At 47.4% G+C, this 15,000-nt stretch overlaps 2 protein-coding genes across 2 annotated transcripts in view; one reads left to right on the top strand and one right to left on the bottom strand.

Moving 5' to 3' along the window:
• Positions 1-4,325, top strand: part of cdh24a (cadherin 24, type 2a) — a 50,494-nt gene extending 46,169 nt beyond the window's left edge. The window contains exon 14 of the mRNA XM_081704850.1: positions 1-4,325. This exon is cut by the window's left edge and continues 184 nt beyond it. Coding sequence (XP_081560976.1) covers positions 1-617 — 617 coding nt within the window. The 3' untranslated portion in view covers positions 618-4,325.
• Positions 4,326-10,197: 5,872 nt separating this feature from the next.
• Positions 10,198-14,995, bottom strand: mdp1 (magnesium dependent phosphatase 1). The gene is made up of 6 exons (XM_026995829.3): positions 14,800-14,995; positions 14,474-14,537; positions 14,256-14,363; positions 12,455-12,562; positions 11,683-11,768; positions 10,198-10,907 (listed from the first exon to the last, which is right to left on the bottom strand). Exons 1-6 carry the CDS (start codon positions 14,831-14,833, stop codon positions 10,825-10,827), a joined length of 483 nt encoding a protein of 160 aa, XP_026851630.3. The 5' UTR covers positions 14,834-14,995; the 3' UTR covers positions 10,198-10,824.
• Between the last annotated feature and the right edge of the window lie 5 nt (positions 14,996-15,000).

Genomic DNA, 15,000 nt, shown 5'->3' with positions numbered 1-15,000 from the left:
CAGCACCGCAGCGCCCCCTGCAGGCACTCAGAACCACAGAGGGGGCACTGCGGAGAGGGGGCGGAGGGATACCACTGGTCGGAACTACTTGTCTGTACCCAGAGGCGAGTGAGTCGGTGGGTGTATATGCACTGGCAGGGCGGGACTATTCTCAACCCCTTTTCATGCCTTTCCAAGGAGGGGTGGGGTTATACACGGGAGGGCGGGGCTTAGGGAGCCGTGTGGGGGAGTGGGCGATGAGGAGTGGCTCTAACTCACTTACTCACAGAATGGGCGACTTCCTGCAGGACCGATTAGCCCAGGTGACCTATGACCCCATGCAGCCGCCATACGATTCGCTGCAGACGTACGGGGTGGAGGGGGCGGGGTCTCAGGCCACGTCCCTCAGCTCCCTGGAGAGCGAGGGCGAGAGGCAGGCAGAGGAGGCAGAGGGCGTAGACGAGTGGGGACCCAAGTTTCACACACTGCTGCAGATCTTCAGAGACAGGGCGAGGGAGACATGCGACGAGCAGACGGTGGCCAGGCGGGGAGGACCCGGAGAGATAGGCAGTGTGGAGAAAGAGAAGGAGAGAGGGATGGAACAGGGAGGGGGGAGAGGAGAGGGAAAGAGCGAGTGAGAGAGAGAGGGGGCGAGAGAGAGAAAGAGAGATCACAGTAGGGTAACTTATTGTGATATTTCCTGTTGGGGTAATTCAAAACATTTTTTTATAATTTAGTAAATAATATCGCAATACCAAGAGATCCAGTTACTCTGTTTGAGATCAGTAATTCACAAAATTCACAACTATAACACACTCACACACACACACACACACACACACACACTCACACAGTGGCTATTCACCGGACACACCGCTAACATCCACAATGCTGCTAACACGCTTAGCCACACATATGCTGGCGAACACATGCACACGCGTGCACACGCACACACATTTTCCAGGCCCACCGGAGGAAATAAGAGCGATGTTGCGTTCCCCAGTTTCCCATAACATTTGTGTAAATAATTCACTTATGCACTCTGAGCCAAAGTTACAAAACATCTCATATCTGAAATATTGATTGCGGGCCCTCGTGAGCGCCATTGTTTGAAAAACAGGCCTCATGAATAATGCATGACCCCTATTAATATTGATGCTTATGTATTAATAAGAAAAAGCTGCCACATAACAAAGCAGAAATAAAGTGAGAGGATAATGGTTCAGGGAGAGTGAGAGGGGAGTAAGAATGAGGGGAGAGTGAGAGGAGAGTGAAAGTGAGGTGTTTTTAACAAGGTTGCAGTAGCTCCACGTCACTGCTCTGGGCGCGGACTTGTTTAAACGCTTTCCTGCGTGTCACCTACTTCTGGGCCTCCTGCCGAGTTCCCTCGTTGCTCTGCCGTTTGACTTCCCTTGACTTTCAACCCGGTAACAACCTCTTCCTCTGCGCTTCTCACCATTATGGGCGTCCACGCCGCTGGCCGACGAGCTGTAAATCAGGTTCTCACCCCACGTAGCTGGGAGAAGAGAGTACGCATCTGCCGCACAAAGAAAAACTCCAAACCTGACGTGTTCGTTTCTTCCTTCAGACCGACGGGTGGCTTGTGTTTCTAATCTGAGAGGTTGTGATGGTGATTTGGAGATTGTTGGTATTAGCTGGGATTACTTTGATTGGCACATGAATTCTTTCAAATACAACAACCGACTGTTTAATCCCCCGACACACCAAACCACACAGGTGTAGCTGTCAGGAGAAACACCTCTGTGTTACACCACCATAAAAGTGAGTCATACACACGCGGTGCCCGGCCAAAGTAATTCAGCCCCCTTAAAAGTCAGCAAATTTGCCTCGTTCGCAAATGACATTTTATTATAATGCGCTGTGTTTTAAAATAAACTATAAGACCTATAAACCTGAAAATGACTTTAATATGGGATTTATGTAAGAAAATATCTGGTGAGAAAAATGAAAAATGCAGTTTGCATAAGTAATTCAGCCCGTGCTGGCAGCAGGGTTCACACAGATGAAACGCATTGCCCTAACAAGGATGTAATTGGCTTAAAATGACTCGTCTGTGGATCATTAAAAGATGTTACCTGTTCTGAATAAAAGGCCACGTTACTTCAAATGCAGCGGGTCAGACAAGCCACGACAACCGAGACAAAACAGCATTTTCAGAAGAATAAAGATGATGGTCTACACTTGCACAAGATAGGACCAGACTGCAGAACAATCTCAAAGTGTTTGGATATCCCAGTGTGCACTGCTGGATCACCTGCGTGGAAATGCAGGCACTGCCTGGCCAGGGCTGTCTTCTCAAACCCAGCGTCCGAGCAGGACAGGTGCTGGGGACAGCGGTCAGTGGCTGAGGCCACAGTGTAGGAGCCCCAGTCCACGACAGTCAACAAACAGCCCCTGAGAGCTCTGCACTGACCAGCCTGTGAAGGAGGGCAACTGCAAACAACCTGAAGCTCCTGGAGCAAGTCTGCCAGGAGGAATGAGAGGAAACGTGTCTCAGCACTGTGCAAAACTGGTAGAAACATCCCCCAACACACCTGAAGGTGGTGGAAACGACGTCCCCCAACACACCTGAGGGTGGTGGAAATGACGTCACCCAACACACCTGAAGGTGGTGGAAACGACGTCCCCCAACACACCTGAAGGTGGTGGAAACGACGTCCCCCAACACACCTGAAGGTGGTGGAAACGTAACTCCAACACACCTGAAGGTGGTGGAAACGTAACTCCAACACACCTGAAGGTGGTGGAAACGACGTCCCCCAACACACCTGAAGGTGGTGGAAACGACGTCCCCCAACACACCTGAGGGTGGTGGAAACATAACTCCAACACACCTGAGGGTGGTGGAAACGTAACTCCAACACACCTGAAGGTGGTGGAAACGTAACTCCAACACACCTGAAGGTGGTGGAAACGTAACTCTAACACACCTGAGGGTGGTGGAAACGTAACTCCAACACACCTGAAGGTGGTGGAAACGTAACTCCAACACACCTGAGGGTGGTGGAAACGTAACTCCAACACACCTGAGGGTGGTGGAAACGTAACTCCAACACACCTGAGGGTGGTGGAAACGTAACTCCAACACACCTGAGGGTGGTGGAAACGTAACTCCAACACACCTGAAGGTGGTGGAAACGTAACTCCAACACACCTGAAGGTGGTGGAAACGTAACTCTAACACACCTGAGGGTGGTGGAAACGTAACTCCAACACACCTGAAGGTGGTGGAAACGTAACTCCAACACACCTGAGGGTGGTGGAAACGTAACTCCAACACACCTGAGGGTGGTGGAAACGTAACTCCAACACACCTGAGGGTGGTGGAAACGTAACTCCAACACACCTGAGGGTGGTGGAAACGTAACTCCAACACACCTGAAGGTGGTGGAAACGTAACTCCAACACACCTGAAGGTGGTGGAAACGTAACTCCAACACACCTGAGGGTGGTGGAAACGTAACTCCAACACACCTGAGGGTGGTGGAAACGTAGGACCTTGCGTATGAGAAAGATGATTAGAATAATAGAGAATAATCTGATTATTATTAAAACGTTCATTATTGGCATTATTAAAGCAGCATTTTTAAGTTTGTTTTTGGACTAGTACTAAAATATCTACTGAAAAATGTGACATTTAAAGATGCACTTTAGAGCATATTGGGTTTGTAATCAAAATGCTGGTGGTAAGGATCATGGGAAGTATCATGGGTAGCTGTGGAAGAAGGTTGGACCTTCCAGAGTGTGGAAGAAACTCTGTAAAAAATCTCAAATCTGTTTGTTTTACACAGCATGACTGCATATGTGTTATTTCATTTAATACCTTCAGTTTTTCTAAAAAGTACAAATTATTAAAAATAAACAGGTGTGTCCAAACCTGTGACTGGTAACACACGCAGACACTCCCTCAGAGACTATGCAAATCAACGCTGACAGTATCCACCCCATCATGTTTCCTTCCCCATTCAAACTACAGATGTAAGCAGATGTCATGTACACATGTTCATAATTTGTCATGTACATATGTAAATATGCCCATGTAGTCAAGAAGGTGATGGATTTACTAACAAAGACTCTGTTAATAGTTCTCTGTCTATGTGACGATCTCTTGCGGAGGGTTTTGCCCTCACTGACGGGTGTCTTCGACCCTCGAGATGTTCTTGTGTAAAATAAACAGGACCGTCTGGAACTCCTTCACAGGGATCTGAGGGTCACCTCGGCACCACAGTGGAAATAAACCACAAGACCTTTCTGTGTTCATCATTCTGCATATTATGTTGGTGTATTGCACTTTAAACTTTCAAATAAATTTCACCAGTTAATCAGACATGCAGTTAACACTATTTATTCAGATTTATGTTCTGAAACGACACACTTGTAACCACTCACACACTCATATGCAAACACAACCACGCACACACATGCAAATGCAACCACTCACATCTAGGTGCATGTATGTGTGTGACAGATAATCACACTGACCCCTAGAACCTATGGCCTCTGATAGCATCATGGTCTCCTGGCCATGTGCACCAGTGGAGAGATCCAGGACCTGCAGCATTTACTCGTCAAATGCTCACCACGTCCTCACCACTAAGACGTTTAAGAGCCCACGTCCTCACCAGTGAGACATTTAAGAGCCCACATCCTCACCACTGAGACATTTAGGAGCCCACGTCCTCACCACTGAGACATTTAGGAGCCCACGTCCTCACCACTGAGACGTTTAAGAGCCCACATCCTCACCACTGAGACGTTTAAGAGCCCACGTCCTCACCAGTGAGACGTTTAAGAGCCCACGTCCTCACCACTGAGACATTTAAGAGCCCACATCCTCACCACTAAATCCACAGAATCACTCAATCCAGAGGGACCCGTAACAGCACAGACACACCCCCCCACATCACAGTTAAGCAGGGAGGAGGGATCTGTTTTAGGACACCCCCCCCCCCCCCCCGCACACACACCACAGTAAAAAGGGGAGCAGGGGTCAGTGTTAGGACACCCCCCCCACACACACACACACATCACAGTAAATAGGGAGCAGGGGTCAGTGTTAGGACACCCCCCCACACACACACACACACATCACAGTAAATAGGGAGCAGGGGTCAGTGTTAGGACACCCCCCCCCACACACACACACACATCACAGTAAAGAGGGAGCAGGGGTCAGTGTTAGGACACCCCCCCCCACACACACACACACACACACATCACAGTAAAGAGGGAGCAGGGGTCAGTGTTAGGACACCCCCCCTACACACACACACACACACATCACAGTAAGGAGGGAGCAGGGGTCAGTGTTAGGACACCCCCCCCCCCACACACACACACACATCACAGTAAAGAGGGAGCAGGGGTCAGTGTTAGGACCCCCCCCCCACACACACACACACACACACATCACAGTAAGGAGGGAGCAGGGGTCAGTGTTAGGACCCCCCCCCCCACACACACACACACATCACAGTAAAGAGGGAGCAGGGGTCAGTGTTAGGGCACCCCCCCCCCCCCCCACACACACACACGCACATCACAGTAAAGAGGGAGCAGGGGTCAGTGTTAGGACACCCACACCCACCCACCCCCACACACATCACAGTAAAGAGGGAGCAGGGGTCAGTGTTAGGACCCCCCCCCCCCCCACACACACACACACATCACAGTAAAGAGGGAGCAGGGGTCAGTGTTAGGACACACACACCCACCCACCCCCACACACATCACAGTAAAGAGGGAGCAGGGGTCAGTGTTAGGACCCCCCCCCCCCACACACACACACACACACATCACAGTAAGGAGGGAGCAGGGGTCAGTGTTAGGACACCCCCCCCACACACACACACACATCACAGTAAAGAGGGAGCAGGGGTCAGTGTTAGGACCCCCCCCCACACACACACACACACATCACAGTAAGGAGGGAGCAGGGGTCAGTGTTAGGACCCCCCCCCACACACACACACACACACATCACAGTAAGGAGGGAGCAGGGGTCAGTGTTAGGACCCCCCCCACACACACACACACACACACACACACACATCACAGTAAAGAGGGAGCAGGGTTCAGTGTTAGGACACACCCCCCACACAGAGGCTGCTCTGCTATTGGTCATCTGTGGTCTTGGGTACTCTTCTCCATGCCACCCTCGACCTTTTTACATAAATTACCCATGAGGCACAGGAGAAGGAAGATCGTTAAATAAATTATTAGGAATTTAAAAATAAATAAAAATCTTCAAAGCCGAATGAGAAAGGACTAGTTTTAGAACGGTAACCAACACTTGGCAGCCACCTGAGAAGCAGCACAAAGCTTCGACTGCTCTGTAATGACCCTTTAGAAAGCGGCCTTGACTTATAGGTGCAGTTCCACGCACCTGACATACGGTCCCTAGAAATGTCTCACTCTCCCTTACCCAGGAGCCAGGTCTCAACACCCTGTGAACAACCAGGCGTGTTAACTAGACTTAAATGAACTGAGTGATTGCAAAATAAATCCAGTAGTGCATTTTGACTCAGGGTCCATGTTTGTGAACGAGGGCTTGTTACTAGTCTGATCCTGAGCACAGGAGCACCTCTGGCTGGATGTAATTTAGGTGTAGGCCATTCTTCACGCAGGAGTAGCACAGACGTGGATGGGAGCTTGGAGGTGTTTATCAGGAGCAGCAGTGTTGCTGGAGTTTGTCAGGGACACCAATGGGTCACGTTTAGCCAGTGGTGGCTGTGGTCAGATGCCGATTCCCGATGAGGAGCGGTTCCTAACGAACATGTCAGCAGATGGGTTGTACACACTACACTCCCATGAGGTGTCTAATGAGGTGTCCACAGCACCCCAGTGTTTTATGGGAATTTTCCTCTGCTGTGGTATGGCTGCAGGACTCTCTGTGTGAACACTGATTAGTGTTAACTAGCTTTAGGTTAATGACTGCACAACAGATACCTAAGCTCCTTCTCTAATGAACGTCACTTAGACACCTCTGAAAACAACAGAGACATGGAAAAAAAAATTACAGAAGCAGGCTCTAAGCAGACAGTGAGACAGTAACGTTCCTCTCTTTAACGACAGTGATGGAGACAGTAACGTTCCTCTCTTTAGAGACAGTAATAGAGACAGTAACATTCCTCTCTTTAGAGACAGTAATAGAGACAGTAACGTTCCTCTCTTTAGAGACAGTAATGTTCCTCTCTTTAGAGACAGTAATAGACAGTAACGTTCCTCTCTTTAGAGACAGTAATAGAGACAGTAACGTTCCTCTCTTTAGAGACAGTAACGTTCCTCTCTTTAGAGACAGTAATAGAGACAGTAACGTTCCTCTCTTTAGAGACAGTAATAGAGACAGTAACGTTCCTCTCTTTAGAGACAGTAACGTTCCTCTCTTAAGAAACAGTAATAGAGACAGTAACGTTCCTCTCTTTAGAGACAGTAATAGAGACAGTAACGTTCCTCTCTTTAGACGGTAATAGAGACAGTAACGTTCCTCTCTTTAGAGACAGTAATAGAGACAGTAACGTTCCTCTCTTTAGAGACAGTAATAGAGACAGTAACGTTCCTCTCTTTAGAGACAGTAATAGAGACAGTAACGTTCCTCTCTTTAGAGACAGTAATAGAGACAGTAACGTTCCTCTCTTTAGAGACAGTAATAGAGACAGTAACGTTCCTCTCTTTAGAGACAGTAATAGAGACAGTAACGTTCCTCTCTTTAGAAACAGTAATAGAGACAGTAACGTTCCTCTCTTTAGAGACAGTAATAGAGACAGTAACGTTCCTCTCTTTAGAAACAGTAAGAGACAGTAACGTTCCTCTCTTTAGAGACAGTAATAGACAGTAACGTTACTCTCTTTAGAGACAGTAATAGAGACAGTAACGTTACTCTCTTTAGAGACAGTAATAGAGACAGTAACATTCCTCTTTAGAGACAGCGATAGAGACAGTAACGTTCCTCTCTTTAGAAACAGTAATAGAGACAGTAACGTTCCTCTCTTTAGAGACAGTAATAGAGACAGTAACGTTACTCTCTTTAGAGACAGTAATAGACAGTAACATTCCTCTCTTTAGAGACAGCGATAGACAGTAACGTTCCTCTCTTTAGAGACAGTAATAGAGACAGTAACATTCCTCTCTTTAGAGACAGCGATAGACAGTAACGTTCCTCTCTTTAGAGACAGTAATAGAGACAGTAACGTTCCTCTCTTTAGAGACAGTAATAGAGACAGTAACGTTCCTCTCTTTAGAGACAGTAATAGAGACAGTAACGTTCCTCTCTTTAGAGACAGTAATAGAGACAGCGATACAGGCTTTCCAGTGGGTCTGGTACGTGATGTACTGAGCAGTATCAGCACAGGTACATCATCATACATGGTACTCTAACCAGCCATGTCTGTATCCCACAGCTCCTACGGAATGGGTGAGTCGGGAGTTGAAATCATTCCGGACAGAGTGCTCCACCAGTCTTTCCCAGCAGACCCTCATGACACGTCCGGGCATACCAGGTCCCCCCAGTAGTTTTCCCTGCCATCTGGTCCAACTCCCCACCAGATGGTGGTCTGTTAACAGCCCCACACCTCTCTTCACGTGAAAGCTTAAAACACGGCTTTAGGTCGCAAGTAGGTCCTAGACCTTCCGCCCAAGGGGCTCGTCTTCCACATGCACTTACGAGCAGCCTTGTGTTCAAATGGGGCGTTCGGTGTGGACAAATTAAGGCTAGCACAGATGGCCAATAACAAGCCAGCGCTCATGATCAGAGTAGACAGGCCGTTCCACAGGCCTCTCTCTTCTCCTGGTTTCCCTGTGGTTGGCCATGTGAGCTTTCAAGTCGCTCATCAAAACAATAGACTCAATGCTTGGAACTCTGTCCAGAATTTCACTTTCTCCAGAAAGGCGGACTAATCTCGCTGCTGCTGGGCGCAGATGAACACAGATCAGTCATCTCCTGGGACAGGCTCCAACTCTCCACAACCACCCACAGGCTGGCCCCGTGGCCGGCTCCAGGGTAGGAGAGGCCATCTGCTATCCAGGAGTTTAGCTCCAAAGCCCACGCTGAACGTAGAGGTAAGCCCAACTACATCTGGCTGGTGTCTCTCCACCTTATGCGCCTGTCTCTGCCCCGTCCCCCTAGTGAGGTGACGTTCCAAGAACCAAGAGTCAGTTTCTGCTGCCACGGTAAAAGTATGGGCCCCTCCACCCCTGGGTCCGAGGCACTGCATTCCTCCCATTTAAGAAGTTCTGTAATCTGCCATCGAAATGTGACGACTTCTAAAACATCACCAGAACTTTGCTTACATAACCAAGTGGTCGGGGGAAAAAGTATGATGATGTCATGTTTCCAATCAAATCCCCGCCACCTTCCAAACACCCTGTTTTAACCAGAAATACGTTGAATGCGCTGATTTCCATAACATGTTCTCATTAAGAGAGAAATTTGGAGAAATTAAAATTTGTGCTACCTCCAACCCCTCCAAAAACCCCATCTGCTCAGGGCCATCAGTAATATCAGTAATATTACTCCACAGATTAGCTCAGATATCTAATAATATTTTATGGTCATAACGCAATCCTTCAGTGCAGTGAAGGATACAAGTGAAGAACGGGATCAGTGAATGTTCCGGGGTCTCTAGACGCTGTCAGCCCTCTGTCCACACATTGCCGGGGTGAGGTCTAACTGACCAGCCGCGCCACTACTGCTCAACTGCAGCACACAACCTACCAATGATCACCCATCAATTCAGTTCACAGCTGTTCTGCTCAGGGAATTTGGGGGCGGGGGGTGTCTCTGCTTAAAGATAAGCAACCTTTATGGTCTGATGTCCAATTAGTCATGTCTTGCGCGGCTGTGATGAGATGCCCCTCACGTCATAAAAATCGGAGGATATTTATATTAGTGTGGCACGTAACAGGTGCCGGGAGGGGCTGGCTGTGCTCTGGCACACGGGAGCCTACACGCGCCCACCAGAGAGATGCACTCATCAGTCGCCCTTTAATTAACATTCGCTTAATCCAAAACAACTTTAAGAGCCTCTTAGTGCAGAGACGTGAGGCAACACGGCAGAAGAGAGCGAGAGAGCGAGAGAAAAATTCACTTTTATGGAAACCCAAGAGAGAAGAAAGAAAAAAGAGGAACGTAAATAAATGGGAATGTGGTGGAGAGGCAGGAAGCAGAGGGTGTGGGCAGAGAATTACAACACTCAGAGCTGATTACAATCATTTCATTTAGCCTAAAACACACATTTTCTCTCAGATAAAGTACAATATTTAAACATGAAGTAAAACACACCGCCTTTACAATGAAACACACTGAACAGAACTGAGAAAGACAATTTCTCAGATTAAATTTTTCGGTTAGCGCTGTGCTAATAACTGTAACAGGCCCTACGAGAGCTCTACGAACCCAAGGCGTCTCACACGACAGCCGTCCTGAAAGGCAGGGTGACACAGTCCTGCAGTGCTCGGTTCAGGACGTTACTCTAAAATAATAACCCCTCACAATGATCCCATACACGGTCACACACCAGGAGGTACGAGACACAGAGGTTTCTGAAACAGTACATGCAACGTACGCGTTTTGGTGGTGGACTGAGGAAAAGGATTAGTGAGAGATTGAAGTGTCAGCTGTTTGGTGAACAGTAACTAAAATGAAGCAAGGGCCACGTTTGATTAAAAGTTTTTCTCAAAAGTGTTTTTTGCTTGTTTGTGTGTTGCTGTTAAATGTCTGACTTCATTTATGGTTCTTGAATCAGTGGTAACCTTCCAACCACTTCACTGTGTCTCAATACTGCCCCCTACAGGCCACTCTGAGTGTGGCAGCAGAGGTAGCTGGTCTCAGTGCTTCCTGCAGAACTGCTGTAGCTGCTCGGTGACCAAGTTAGAGGAAACTCCATTACGAATCAGCACACAGTGCACACCTGAAAGAGGGAGAGCCAGTGAGAAACAAACGAGAAGGAGGCACTGGATGCTGCTGTTTGTGAGCACAATTTGAGACATTTTCAGTGTGAGTGGTTGAGAGCCCTTCAGTAACTGAACCTAGGTAGGGCGCATGGACATGTAGGCATCCTACAGACACTTGAAAGGTTTAAGTGAGAGACTGAGTTTAAGATGAGCACCACGTTCACACGTGCTTTAGCTCTGGGTCGTGTGGGAAGATAATGTACTTTTTTTTGTGCGTGCAGACAAACGATCATGATTTTCTAATATCACACCCTGTTCAAAAGTCAACCCACATGATCACATATCGATTTCCCTCATTTTCACAGAGGCCTCTGAATTACAAGGTCATTAAATCAGGGAAATATGTATTGGTTCAAATAGACGCTACATTTCCAGCATTCAGCAGACATTATTGTCCAGAGTGACGTACTATAGGTGACAAAGAATGAAATCTTTATGTATTAGGCCAGAGTCTAAAGGTGTTAAGCAGTGTTAAGTTAGAACCCGGCATTGTAGCTTAGGGTCCTTTGGTAGGGAACAGGGGTTCAATATGTGTAGTTTAGGGACCCTTGGTAGGGAACAGGGGTTCAATATGTGTAGTTTAGGGACCCTTGGTAGGGAACAGGGGTTCAGTATGTGTAGTTTAGGGACCCTTGGTAGGGAACAGGGGTTCAGTATGTGTGGTAGGAACATGTGTTAAGTATATGTAGTGTAGGGACACTTGGTAACAGTTTAAACGGTTTCGTTTCGTACCCAGCCTGCTGACGTCTGTAATGTTCCTGTGTTCATCATCAAAGAACATCATGTCTGTGTAGGGAACTCCACTGGCTTTCTTCAACCTGCAAAAAACACCAACAGCATATATTCTACACTAAGGTCTGTATACGCGTGCGCTCTCTCGCTCTCTCGCTCTCTCTTGTGAGTAAGCGAAAGCGAGAGGAAGAGAAAGATTGGTTTGAAACCCGATGATGCCACAGCCATCTGTGGCTGGGAGTCCAAAAGAGCAAAACTGGCACTGCACTCTGGGTGAGTGGGATGGTATTACTCTGTCCCGTCAATCACAGCGTCACTAGCCAATCACGGATGGCCGCCATGGCTGAGGGCATTCGGCTGCCCTGTGCCACAGCGTGGGCTGCAGTTCCGTGTTGGCTTCACGGGTTTTGGAGCACACGCGTTCTGGCCGCACCCTCCAGGGCTGGGAGAGGTCATATATCAGGGGCAGGTCGGCGAGCTAATGAGTGGGAATTGGGATAATGGCTAAAATTTGGAGGAAAATAATGGAGAGCAGAGGTGCAGGTGGTATATGTAAACAATAACTGCTCCACAGCTGGGTTGCCAACATCATCAGAATTCAAGTTTATTTGTTGTTTTGGTTTTGGTTTGTTTGGGTTTTTTGTGAATATTTATCATGTACTTTATATCATGTAATTTATAGTGCTTCTTGCACTCTCCCTCTGTCACTCACACACACACGCACGCACACACACACACACACACACACACTCACACTAAATGGGAGTTGTACCTGTTAAAGTGTTTGACCTTTGACCCAGGGTATATCTCCTTAAAGGAAATGTATTGGTTGAGATCGTAAAGGGACAGCAGCTGATTGGCTCCTTCCACCTCCCCTGTCCTGAAAAGTAAAAACACAACCAGTGCTTACATTCTGAGCCCAACACTCAACCGCCCCACGGAGTTTAACCCCATGTCCTGCCCAGAGGATCTGCTCCGGGGCGGAGTTTCCCCCAGCTCTGAACTAATCCAGGTCACATATGAACACTGTTACGGGATTATGATCTGCTCACAGCTTCCTCACAACACCCTGACGCAGCTCCGTTCAAAGGGGATATGATGAAAAATTAACTTTTTCAGCGTGTGTGCACGTACAACTGGGACTCTGCCTAGCAACCCATGAACTGTGAAATAAGACAACCCAGTCTGCTTCCCATGGGCTGCCTGTCTGAAAACAGGGGCTGAAACCAGCTGGTCAGAATTGGCTCCCTGATACATGTTACTAAGGTAGTCATTAGAATTACATCACCCTCTACCCAAGTGTCTCCACCCACAGCTTATATACGTCACTAAAGGAGTCATTAGTACTACACCACCCTCATCTGAGTGTCTCCACCCACATCTTATATATGTCACTAAAGGAGTCATTAGAATTACACCACCCTCTATCCGAGTGTCTCCACCCACAGCTTATATATGTCACTAAAGGAGTCATTAGAATTACACCACCCTCTACCCGAGTGTCTCCACCCACAGCTTATATGTCACTAAAGGAGTCATTAGAATTACACCACCCTCTACCCGAGTGTCTCCACCCACAGTTTATATACGTCACTAAAGGAGTCATTAGAATTACACCACCCTCTACCTGAGTGTCTCCACCCACAGCTTATATACATCACTAAAGGAGTCATTAGTACTACACCACCCTCATCTGAGTGTCTCCACCCACAGCTTATATACGTCTCACTGTGCCTGATCTCTTACAGCCTGGGTCAGTACAATGCAGGGTTGGCAAACGAAACGTTTACTAAAACAGGGATCAATACTACTTGTATTAAAAAATTATTACGCTGTGTTTCATCCAACTTTAAGCCCTAGCTAACGCTACCAACTGAAGCAGTATATTAGTTAGTTTTTTAGAAAGTTATTGGCGTGCAGGAACCACAGTAACGTTGAAGCTAGTTCATTAGCTGTGAGATGAGGCTCTGCTAGAATGAGAGACCTCAGAGCACACATATGTGGCTTCTCTAAGGGGTCGTGCTCAACCGTTGCCATGGTAGCACAAATCCAAACTCATGTCAGCACACCTTGCGGAAGAAGGGACAACTGACAACTAACCCTGCTCCTATATTGACTGACTAAATTAGTACTTATTGACGGGTATTGTTTATTACACTGTTTATTGTTTCAAAGAGACCTTATGTATTTTGTACTTCTAGTCATCAGCAGTGATCCCTGTATTCTAGTTCATTGGTATCTTGGGCTCTAACCTACTGTACTATACTAGGATGTATTCTGTGAGTAAATGACAAAGCACTTTTGTAAGTAGCTCTGGATAAGAGCCTCTGCTAAATGCCGTAAATGTAATGTAACGGGGGGGCGGGTGAGAAGTGAGTCATTATCGTTTAAAGGAACAGGCACGCTGGCGTTCTGGGGCTGTTTTGACAGGGTGAGACGGTTACTGGGGTACGAGATCCTTGTGGTGTTTTGACCAAAGCAAGTCACAGTGTAATATCACCAGAGTGTTCGTTCATGACATAAAAATCTGAGGAAGCCACGATGTGACGAGTAACGTTGGGAAGGACCCCTACCGGGAGGCTACGGCAATCTTGATGCCCTGACTGTACACAGACTGCAGGACCTCTGTAGTGTCTTTATAAAGTGTAACGTGTTCATTCCTTGAATCCAGTACCCTTCCACTGAGAGAGAGAGAGAGAGAGAGAGAGAGAGAGAGAGAGAAAGTGAGAAAGCTTCAATAGCCAGATAATTCTAATAATAAGACAATAATGAAACTGAGTGGTGAAGCAACCTTTCATCCTTGTGGAAAGGAGGGTCAACGTGTGTGTCGACCCAGAAAGGCCACAACGTGTAATCTAAACGGAGAATCAGGACAGATCGGATCAATATCAGGACAGATCAGCTCAATATCAGGACTGCTGTCCTCGTACAGTGAATAGGCGTGAGCACACGAACGTACACGTAGCCACACTAACAAGCTTATCCGGGACTGGTCTGACCCAGGCTTCACTGGTACATCCACGCAAACCAAGGCGTACTTTACTTTAACGTCAAACCAGAGAGGTCAACCATTCACTCACATTTAGATAGCTATGTGAGCCAAATGGATAAACTTACCGAGGTCAAACACCACTAATTTGGGTCGAGACATAGTTTACTATCTCAGCATTCAACTCCTCTGTTCTTCGATTTATCGGTAAGTCCTCCAACCAAACGTAATCGATGCCTGTTTCTTCGCTAAATAAATATCTCAACCTTCTACTAGGTTTTGGCATTTCAGTTCCGCATTTTCGCCACGCGAGCGTCACGTGTTATCGC

The sequence above is a fragment of the Electrophorus electricus genome, chromosome 21, assembly GCF_041902795.1.
Source record: "Electrophorus electricus isolate QZ-2024a chromosome 21, ASM4190279v1, whole genome shotgun sequence".
In the NCBI taxonomy this organism is placed as follows: Eukaryota; Metazoa; Chordata; class Actinopteri; order Gymnotiformes; family Gymnotidae; genus Electrophorus; species Electrophorus electricus.
This window is presented reverse-complemented; position numbering and strand designations above follow the sequence as displayed.